This window comes from Pelodiscus sinensis, chromosome 4 (genome assembly GCF_049634645.1).
Source record: "Pelodiscus sinensis isolate JC-2024 chromosome 4, ASM4963464v1, whole genome shotgun sequence".
Taxonomy (NCBI): domain Eukaryota; kingdom Metazoa; phylum Chordata; order Testudines; family Trionychidae; genus Pelodiscus; species Pelodiscus sinensis.
Window position 1 is genome coordinate 71,502,416 of NC_134714.1, and position 11,235 is coordinate 71,513,650.

At 47.1% G+C, this 11,235-nt stretch overlaps 1 protein-coding gene across 1 annotated transcript; it reads left to right on the forward strand.

The window, feature by feature from the left end:
- The first annotated feature begins 1,297 nt into the window (after window positions 1–1,297).
- On the forward strand, window positions 1,298–6,191 carry ZFP36L1 (ZFP36 ring finger protein like 1). The gene is made up of 2 exons (XM_006130280.4): window positions 1,298–1,548; window positions 3,673–6,191. Exons 1-2 carry the CDS (start codon window positions 1,492–1,494, stop codon window positions 4,621–4,623), a joined length of 1,008 nt encoding a protein of 335 aa, XP_006130342.1. The 5' UTR covers window positions 1,298–1,491; the 3' UTR covers window positions 4,624–6,191.
- Window positions 6,192–11,235: the final 5,044 nt, after the last annotated feature.

The window sequence follows — 11,235 nt, forward strand, 5'->3', positions numbered from 1 at the left end:
ATCTGAGGTCCGGAATGGGTGAAACTTACTGTAAAAAGGACGAGGAGGCGACAAAGGACAAATGGAAATATATAGGAAAGAAAACAACAGTTTAATATTTCCACTTCAGTCTAGTATTCCATTTCAGAGCTTCAGAGGGGAAACTGATCAGCTTTTGCAAACCTGTTGCTTGCCTGATGCAAACAGCAGATAAAGAAGTTTATGGGTTGTTTTTTTAAGTCGGTCTGTCATGGTTCAATCAATGGGTCCCGCTTTTGTCTCTCACTCCCCCAAAAGAAAAAAAAAGGAGTGAAATCAAACCTGGATGGACTGAAAAACCATGTATTACATTCAAAGAGGCGAAGGGACAGGAGCACAAAATGCAACGGGCACTCACGAAGAAAGCGCAGCCCGCGCAAACACAAAATTCAAGGGAACTGAAAGGGCCTTGTTTTTTGTCCGTGCTGTGGCTTGCTCTCTGATCGCCTTCTCAGAGATCAACGTAAATAGATGTCTGCCAATGTGTTCAGTCAGAAGGAAAGCTAAGCCGCTGAAAACTAGGTCCCTGCTTACTGGGGTTAAAAGACTAGTTCTCATGGGGGAGGGGGGCCAACCCATAAGCATGCAACTGGTGTCCAGCAGGGAGCAGAGAGATTCGATCGGAAAAAGCAAACGTTCCTCCCTGTTTCACAGACCCGAGCGCAGGCTGCCCTCCTCGTCAGTTTCACAGTAATTACAGCTGGGAGACAGGCAGATGAGTCTCGGAAAAGATCAAGTTTTGTTTTGTTCTTCTGCTCGCCCGGCCCGACCACAAAGTACGCAGCTGCTCGCGCACGCACCCTGCCCGCTCTCCGGCGGGCTGCGAGCTGCAAGGGAAGCGGGGGAGCTGGTGGGGGGGGGAGGGGGCGCTGCACAGACTCAGCTCCAGGCCTCGTGCCGTTTGCAAAAGCTCAGTGCAAGCCGAGCGAGGGGGGGGGGGGGCGGATTCGCATGACGTCACCGCCCATTGCATAATTCCAGCACTCACAAAGCAGCGCGCGCCCTCCCCCCCCCCCGCCTTCTAATCACAACCAAGTTGCACATGCACGCGGGGGGAGGCGGGGCACTCTGCAAAACTTTCCTCCTCGCACCCGAGCGCGGCACTGAACGGGCTCGGGCTTTGCCCCCCCCCCCCCTCTTCCTCTCGAAAGTTTTCTCGGGCCTGGGGTGAGTCAGTGCGGATGTCAATCATCGCCCTCCTCCGCCCCCTCGGCCGCCTGTCAATGGGCCGCGAGCTCCGCCCCGGCCGGCCTGGCCGCTCGCAAACTTTATAAATCGAGTTTAGGCGGCGCGGCGGGGGAAAGCGAGCTGGGGCCGGAGCCAGGCGCGGCGGCGGCGGCGGCGGAGCAGGGGGGGAAGGAGCCGGAGCGGGGCTGGAGGCTGTGCCTTACTCACCGCGCCGCGATCCCTTGCGCCGGCTGCTGCTGCTGCGCTGCCACCCTCCTGCTCCCCCTCCCCCCGCGATCGCCCAGCATGTCCACGGCTCTGGTGTCTCCCACCATCTTCGACCTGAGCGAAGTGCTGTGCAAGGTACATGGGCTCGTGCGCGGGAGGGGCTGCCCGGCCCCGCTGCCCCAGACCTGCCCCTCCAGCGTGGGCGACGGGGGCTGGGGTTGCGCTGCGAGTTGCGCTGGGGCGACACTTTGCTCGCCAGCCCTTCTGGCGCTCGCCGCGGGCAGGGCGCGTGGCCTCGGCGCTCGTACGGCCCTCGCTGCTTGAAATGAGTCTGGTCCCCACCCCGCCCCGCCGGGCTGATCGTGGCTGGGTTGTTCCCCCGCTCTCTTGCTAGCAGGGGCTAAGCCAGTCCCGGCGGACTTGCGCAAGGGCGTGACCGCCTCCTCGGGCTGGCTGGCTTTTGGAAACCGGCTTCTGCCGCTCTGCGAAAGCTGTGCAGAGGTACTCGGTCGTGTGGCCAAACTGCTGCGTTCCCTTCCCCACCGTCTCCTTCGCCCTCCTCCCAAAAACCTCCAGGCCGTTGCCTTTGATGTGTGTTGAATAGTTTCAAGCCTCCACTGCCAGGAACCCGAGTAGCTGTGTTCAACTGGTGAAGCACGTTTCTCGTCTCCCTGGGCTTTGGAACTGAGACTTTTAAACGCACTAGAAACGCAGATTTTCCTCTTTCGCGTGCTTATGCGTGTGTCAAGGCAACCCCTGGCTTTGGAGAGCTGTGTTACGGGGGGGAGTTGATAGAAGGAACTCTGGGAAGCTTTTTCTTGAGGTTTTTGCGCGGCCACTTTTAATGGCTTAAGTTTTAGGCTGCTGCTGTAACGTGCCTGCTTCTTGTTTGCTATGATTTTTTTCCCAAGCTAGCTCTGCTTCTACAGTTGCACATTTACTTTAGGGCAAAAGGATCTGGGTGAGGCGGTTACTGTAATAACCTTTGCAGGCTAGTGTGCTGCACTCTTGCAGTTTTACTTTTCTTTCTTTCCTCCTCTTCAGATCAGCTTTGTCCCCCGTGCTCCTCTGCAGCCCCATGGATTTATCCTTTGTGTAGCGAAATTCTTTCTAAACATTTCTTAGTTTATAAGAGCTGATTTAAAGAGGGAGAAAAGTACTTTTTCCTCCTACTCCTGAGATTTTTTCCCCATGGTTTGAAATGATCGGCATAGAATGTTTACAAATAGAAATTCTTGTCTGACTCAGTTTTTGTATGTTTACTTAAGAGTTGACAATGAAGCTTTACTATTAAAACAGGGGTAGGAGTTGTCATTCAATATGTGAGAGCAAGGGCTATGCCTCCCCTTTTTAAAAATAACTGTTAAATCTGCTTTTCACACAGTAAGTGCGACTGTAGCAAACCCCTATAATTTCTCTCCCCAAAAGAGGAGTTTTAATATTTAAAACTTGAGTCTGCAGCTGAAGTAACTGGTTCCTGATCCCTGCCAGACTTTCCTTGCAGCCCAAAGGCTAATTGCAAAGGAATCCTCTTGTGGTTAAGAGTGAAGACTGGCCTGGATCAGATGAAATGCCATTGCTGTGCTGGAGGACCAAGAAATGAGATTAATTTAAATCAGTAATTAGTACACTTTCAAAAAAGTCTTATGCATTTACCAATTTGTGTCTCATACATAGGGTTGTCCAAGATAATGTTTCTGCACTCTTCTGTAGTGCAGAAAAATCTACAATTCTAAAAGCTTTCTACAATAACCTCCAAACTTAGAGAGGTCTATGGACAGGGAGGAGTAACTTGAAAAAGAGATGACAAGAAATACTGGTTCTTGGGCCTGAAAGGGGTCCTGAACCTGGTGGAGATGTGGTTGTGGGTTTGGCTGTGAAGTGGAGTGGGCAGTTACTTCGCCCTAGGGGAGGATTGTATACATTTTGTAGAAGAATAGTGGGTTTGGCTCTTGCAGACACAGCACTAGGTATGGGTAGGTGGGGCACCCAAGTTCTTGCCTAAGGCTGGGAAGGTTATATGTATTGCAGGGTCATTGTGGGTAGGTGGGGCACCTGTGGTCCTTACATGGCACCCACTGCCCCAGGCAACAGGCTGATTAGCTGTTCTAGGAAGTGGGCTATTTGAAGCAGGGCTATTTTGCAGAGAGAGTGGGGCTAGCTTTGAGATCCGAATGGATGTGGTCAGTTTAACTGGGATTGAGCTGCAGGGGAGAGCTGGAGCAGACTGGGTGACTGTTTCTTGCTTTCTCTTCACAGAGTAACAAGATGTTGAACTACAGCCCTTCAGGTGTTGGAGGGTGTCTGTTGGATAGGAAGGCAGTGGGCACCCCAGCTGGCGGGGGTTTCCCCAGGAGGCACTCGGTCACCTTGCCCAACTCCAAGTTTCACCAGAACCAGCTCCTAAGCAGCCTCAAGGGGGAGCCGGCCCCTGTGCTGGGTCCTAGGGAAAGCCGTTTTCGGGACCGCTCCTTCTCCGAAGGTGGCGAGCGCCTGCTTCAGCAGAAGCAGCCCGGGGGACAAATCAACTCGAGCCGCTACAAGACAGAGCTGTGCCGCCCCTTCGAGGAGAACGGTGCCTGCAAATATGGTGACAAGTGCCAGTTTGCCCACGGCATCCATGAGCTGCGGAGCCTAACCCGCCATCCTAAGTACAAGACAGAGCTGTGTCGCACTTTCCACACCATTGGCTTCTGCCCTTATGGGCCCCGCTGTCACTTCATCCACAATGCCGAGGAGCGCCGTGCTGTGGCCGGGGGCCGGGACCCCACCATTGCTGACAGACCCCGCCTCCAACACAGTTTCAGCTTTGCTGGCTTCCCCAGCGCTGCTGCCAGTGGGCTGCTGGACAGCCCCACCTCAGTCACCCCACCACCCATCCTGAGTGCTGATGACCTTCTGGGCTCTCCCACCTTGCCAGATTGTACCAACAACCCCTTCACCTTCTCCAGCCAGGAGCTGGCCAATCTCTTTGCCCCTAGCTTAGGGGTGCAGGTGTCCAGTGGTGGTTCACCCACTGCTTTCCTCTTCAGGCCTATGTCTGAGTCCCCCAATATGTTTGACTCGCCCCCAAGTCCTCAGGACTCCCTCTCTGATCAGGAAGGCTATCTGAGCAGCTCCAGCAGCAGCCACAGTGGCTCAGATTCACCCATCCTGGATAATTCAAGACGTCTTCCCATCTTCAGCAGACTCTCCATCTCTGATGACTAAACTGGGTTTTCCTTTTGCCCTCTTCCCACCTCTATTACAATGCTAAGCTGAAATACCCCCATCCCCCTTAATGCCCCCCAATTATCAGGGTTAGGTGTTAACATAAAGGTTGTCCACTTGCCTGTAGCTGACTCACTGGCTTAAACCTTAAGTGCCAAATTACAATAAAAAGCAATAACCGTTTACAAAATTAGTGCCTTTGAACATTTTCACTGTGACTGTATTACCTCTCTGGCTGCAGAGGGCACCAGCAGCCTCCTTTAAAGCTCTGTGCACTTCCAGATGTGCGGGAAATATCCAGAACCAAGTGCTCCCTCCACTGGCCACAATAATGCATTGTTTCTACTTCCCTACCTTCCCATTGGCCAGTCTCTGCTAGACCTATGGCATGTGGACAGCTGTTAACATCCAATCCTTTTCCCCTTTAAAGACTAATCTTGCCTGGATCTGCTCAGGTCTGCAGGAAGAAAAGCTGAGAATGGACAAAGATTGTAACATGAGTGGGACTTGTGATTGGGGGGGAAAAAGCCAGATGGACTATGAAAGACTTGATTTTGGTGCTAAAAGTTCCCCATGTATATGTGTGACATCTTTACAAACAAATAAAAATAGAGGGGGTGGGCTAATGGAATTCATTCCACACACGCAAGTTCCGTGTATTCCAAGTTCCAGTAGACATAGCTTTAATGGTTTTGCTCTAGAGTACATTAGATCTATCTTAGAGCACTCACGCCAAGCTTTTTATTATTTTTTCTGGGTTTTTAATTTTGTATAACTTTTCAGAAATTGGAGAGCAAATTTTGCTTGTCACTGCACAACAATATAAAAAAGCTTATTTAACTTATCAAAACGTATTTATTGCCGAAACCTATGCTTTTTGTTAATTTTGTTCATATTTATCGGGATGATGAATCCATAGAATATATTCTTTTATGTTTAAATTATGATCTTCCATATTAATCTTAAGATTGTGAAGTGTCTTTTCCTTTCCCCCCCCCCCACAGTTTAATATATTATACTACAATGACATTTTTGTAACGTTACACTTTGGTTATTTTATTTTAAAAAAATGAAAAATTAATTTAAAAAAATGCAAAAAGTGTGTTTGGATTATTTATTTTAGAATGTCCCCCTTTTTTGTGTTGGACTGCAAATTGAGTTAATGTACTTCTTTGCCTTTCCTCTTCCTCCTTCTCCTCCCCCCCCAAGGTCATACACACCTGGGCTTTAGAATGTATGTGTATAAGTTCTGTTGTAAGACAGTATGGAAAGAAGACATTTTACTTCCTCTTTTTTGATAGCTTCTTAAGAGAGACAAAAGCCTTTGGCTTAAAGTGCCTATTTGAAGACATTCCAAATGCAGTTTGTCTTTGCCTTTTTTGTATTCCAAGTTTGGAGTTTTCCTTGTTTAGGTGAACGGGACTGGCACAAAGAAAACAATGAATGTAATTTTTCCCCTGTTACTGTTCACTACATTGCTTTTTTTCCTCTGTAAGTTTATTTAAAAAAAACTCTTTTGTAACGACTGTTTGCAGTTTAAATCAATAAACCCCAAGTTTTTCAAGAAACTGACAGTGAAATTGTTTTTTCTTGCAAAAATGAGATGCTGTTTTTAAAGATATTCTGCATTTGAGTGACTGCTTCCTCCCAACCCATAGTCTGCACAGAGAACTTTGATACTCTACCTCTGTTCAGAGATGAGAATACGCTGCTCCATATAAACAAGCAAACCGGTGCGTGGTTTCTGCTAAGACTACACATGCAGTGGCTTATTCAACCAGGTTTGCTTGATTTTTGTCAAGTTTACATTGGGATCTTCCTCTTGTCTTAACTTTCAGAGTCACTCAGGCTTTTCCCACAAATTTTCTCTTCTGATATTTGTATCTGAATCTCCTGGACTGGCTTTCACTCCTGCCAGGGATAGACCTTTCTTGCACTAGCAGAGTATGAGCGGTGTTTTCAACTAGGCTCTCGTGTGCTTAACTTTCTGATTAAATTATTCTAATTACTTAGAGATTTCAGGGTTTGTACATTTGTAACTTCTAGCTTCTCTTTTAGAGGAACTATGTGTTTAACAAAGGGAAAGAACACCAACTAATAGCAGTTGAATATACTCATGAATATACCACCCCGCAACATAGACAAACCCTCACCTACTCCTTCAAAGGCAAAATTTTGCAGGCGCTTCCAGGGACTGCTGAAAGCATGTCATCTTGGGATACTTGCCTCTGTAGTGATGCTCACAGTGTAACTCTTGAACTCAATCTTGCTTATGGCTCCTGTGCCCATCTGAAAATCTTTTGGCATCTTTCCAAATTGTTGTGAGTGGGGAAACGTGAATCCCACAACCATCAACACTCTGTCTTGTCCCACCTTAAAACCGTTCAGAAGATAACCTTGCCAGACTTACTGTAGGAGAAAGTTTCCTCCAACAGAAAACCTGCAGAACATACTAGATTGGATGCTTAACTTTCACTTTTGATATTAGAGGCCCTTTGGACTTAGTATTCATTTCTACAGTGCAGTTTGTCAAACAGGGCTAATTGAGTAGATCAATGTGGAATGGGAGGTGGCTGCTCAGAGAGGTTACATTGGATCATATAAAAGCCATGTGGAATTTTATCCAGCAGAACTTCACATAACTCAAAGCAGTACATGCTGCCATTCCCCCACCAGGGAGGAGTTCCAGGCCCAACCACTTTGTTACTAATGTTTGACAAAAGTCCTTCAAAAGGCTTGAAAGATTGCAGCAATCTTCTGTCTATATTTGCACATTCTCAGTTACTCAAAACTACTCAGGCTTGAAAGAATATGGTTTTGTGCATAAGGTGCTTTGCAGATAGTTGCTTATGTCTCCTGAATGTTAAATGGCGTTTTGGTTAAAAAAAAATGCTTTGAGGGATAAAAGATTCTTTGGCATATTCCAGAGTGTGAGCATGGAGCTGAAAACTGCTCACCATTCCATAGTCCATCAGTTAACAGGGCAAAGCACATATGTTTGAAGGAAGTGGTTGTGATGCTGGTCTGTTGCTCTCGGAGGAACAATGAGGAAGCTATGCAAAAAGCAGGCCTTTGCACATGGTACTTGTGTGGTTCCCCTTGCTGTGCAGTGCCCTCATGTGCCAGCCTTTGAGGAAAGGCCACCATTTGTTTTTGGATGGTTCTTCCCCAATGGCATGTGCCTTGGCCAATTTTTTTTTTTTTATTGGTGTGTTGCAATAGTAAAACTAAACTTGAATCCTGGATGGAGCAGGAGGTTAGGGGAACACTATAAACTCTAAGAACAGGTGACCGCACATTTATTTTGTATTGTCTCTCTAATATTGGGAGTGTCCTAGTCTCTCTGACACCAGTTACTTTGGTTTAGGCCTGGCTACAGCATGTCAACTACGGTAACAATTTTACTACCTTCCTGGCAATGGATAAAGCTCTGACATCTAAAACAGTTAATCATGGAAGGCTGGTGATGTCATTTGGTGTTAGGAGGATTAAATTGAGTCACCAGGAGGCTTCATTGCTTCTTTTCTGAGGAGTGCCAGAGGATAGTCTTGGGCAATTGCTCATCTGATCTATGGGACCTTGTCCTATATTCCCTTTTGTTGCCTCTCTTCAGTTAGTATATAGGGTAGTTAACGTGGATAGTGGGGCGTGTATGGGCATTCGTGTCTTCAATATGCTAATACCCCACTCAATCTCTTCTGACTTGTTCGGTGTCTTAACATGCAGAGTGAAGCGTGGACGAGAGCCAGGTGCCTGAGACTCTACAGATAGGATGAAGAATGCTTACAGGTTGAGAGGAAACAAACTAGATGGCAGAATTTACCTCAGTAACCCAGATGGATGGGTCTTGCCTGCTATTCACTTCAAACATTACCCCCTCCCTTTGGGCTCTGGATGGTTCTGCAGTTGCTAACTGAAGTTCAGGTAGAATAGTGGTAGAAATGTAGCCATTCAGGTAGTTATCCTTCCAAAAACTGCTGCTTGGCCTCTGTGCTTGACAAGAAGATTGCATCCATTTTTCAGCCACAGGCCTCTCTTGTTGTCTACCTGTCACTTTGATAATGTCTCTAATGCTCTTGACCTTCAAACCATCCAGAAATTGCACTGAGTTGAGAATAAAGCAGCCTGCTTCTTGAACACTGACTCTCACATCCAGCACAGCTCTCGAGATTATCTGCACTGGCTACCTGGGGTCTAGGAACAGATTTTGATCAGCAAAGTTCTATATGGTTTAGGCTCCACCTGTTTGAGTGCTTTCCCTCCCTCTTTTCCATTTCCCTACCCCCCCCCCCCCCCCCCCCCCAAGAATGTATGGTAGTTCTAGTCCCTGAGGAACTGTAGCTTGTTGCTTGTAGTTACTTGGAATAAACAAAATGGAGCTCTGACTTGCTTTCCTCAACCCATTTTTTCACATGTTGGCCTGACGCCAACTCCAACCTCTCTGGTAACTCACCTATTTACCCAATCATCTGTGGGCATAGAGCATGCAGAGAGAGATGGGCTCTTTATGGAGGTGGAAGACCAGTGTTGTTGCTGTCAGTTTTTGATGTGCTAAAACCCAGCACACCAAAATAGTCTCCAGCTGTGACTTAAGAACTGTGGAAGTGAAACAGGAACATTGTTACAAGAGCCTGGATTGTTTATCTGTACAGTGCCTACCCCAAGGGGACTCTGGTTTATGAAAAGGGCTCTTGGCCACCACCACAATATCAACAGAAAATGTACAGAGCTGCCCAGGCAAGGCTGTCTTACAAAGCAGAAGGAGCATGTGCAAATGGACATGTAGGAGGTCGCTGCTACACGATGTGAGTGGGTAGAACAAAGCCATATAACACTTTATAAACACAGGATGGAGCAGGGATTGTGTTTTTTGTGTGTGTGTTCACATAGTGCTACCAGTGGGTAGGTGTTACAAGCAGCAATGAACTGGCTCTCCAGAAGTGACTTAGCAACTAGTCAAGCGTTGTGAAGAGGACCTGGGGTGGAAAGAGTACCAAAAGCATTTGAGTCAGAGCCTGGAGTGTAGGGGCTTGGGGAAGCTATAGAGGAGCTGCAACAGTGAGAGAAAATAGGCTTTTCAGCAGTGAGGTAAAAGAGTAGTGTTGCAGAGGGGTGGCTGGACAGACAGATGTTTGAGGAGCTGGCGTTCCGGGCAGAAGATGATGAGGTTACAAACTATGGAGGCCATTGGAAGGTCTGAGTTGAGATGAAGTTGTGCTTGGGGAAGCTCCTTGTACTCACAGAGGCATGTCTGTTTTTGGGGTGCCAAACTTGTTCAAGACACTAAATCAGGGGCAAGTCAGAGATGTTGCAAAATGGTCTGAGAACTAACAGCAGTAGCTCTGGTTAGAAGCAGAGAAAAGATGAATGAAATAAAGTAGATAAAGACTAGCTGAGGGCCAAGAATGGAGTTTTATTGGGACACCACAGAACAGAGATCTGGGGCCAAAGGAGGAGTCCATACTGAAAACAGTTTGAGAGGAAGAGAAATGTAGGAATCCTTGCATAGGCTGGGGGGGTCTAGTCTAGGAGAAAGGAATTCTCCATGATGCAAAGGCTGCACGGGTAATGAGGAATTCAGACAGCTCCTGTCTTTCCTCAAGAAATGGGAATTCAAGGTAGACACCTTAGTAACATGAGCATCCTGAGGCTGCCAGCAGAGATTTGGGACTAGTGTTCCATGAAATCATGGAATTACACTTTGAAAAGGGCCAGTTTAATCCAGATCATTAGAAAATGATACTGTTCAGTAGTGTAAACTGTTCTTTGTGCTGAGACTGTCTGCTTTTTGCAAAGCCTATACTTTTTTTCCCTAGAAAACTTCCAATTTAAAAAAAGGGTTGTTTTTAAAAAAAAAAACCCACCCTAAATCAATACCTGCTGTGCTAGGACTAAACCCCTCAGGCAGCATTGCAGCTAATTTATAATCTCCCCTTCAAAAATGAAGGGGGGTTCTACTGGAAACACACATGTTAAGCATAGGCGAGGGCATTGAGGAACACAATTCTACAGTAAACCAGGGAGGAAATGGGAATGTGTGTCCGTGGCTTCCAAGTTTCACAGTGTTTTATTCCCTCATGGGTAGACCTACACTCCTGTTTGCTAGCACAATGTTCTGGGCTAGGTGGAGCTACTTATACTTGTTTAGAATTCCAGGTCTGAATTTTCCAAAGAATTTTAAATTTGTTAGCATTCCCTCAGCCTCCTCTTGGTGATTTTAATCAACACTGTGCTGCTTTCTGGGGTTACAAAGGGTGAGCTTGAAGCCTTCATTCCTTCTGCAAATTAATCTTTTCATGGTTTTATTTTTATGTCCCCCTCCACCCACCGCCCACCACTACCACTTGCTCAACACATGGAAGTGAAACTTTGCCATTTAACGTTCTCCAGGGTTTATAACTGGTCTGGGTAGCATGTGGCTGCCAGCTACACAACTGCCCCTCCTAGTTTTTAGATGGATGTTGGTATGTTGCAAAAACAAGAATGGGAACCAGGGGAAACAAATTTATAGCTTTCTATTTCTAAAGCTTACTGTCCCTCTCTGGTGGCATCAGGGGCACAAATGCTTTGAGATGGGAATGCCCACAGTGCTAATGCTGGGCTTTCAATAGC

Coding starts and splice junctions, on each gene's coding strand:
- ZFP36L1 (XM_006130280.4), top strand. CDS start 1,492: ATGTCCACGGCTCTGGTGTCTCCCACCATCTTCGACCTGAGCGAAGTG. Junction 1,549..3,672: donor TGAGCGAAGTGCTGTGCAAG/GTACATGGGCTC, acceptor TTCTCTTCACAG/AGTAACAAGATGTTGAACTA.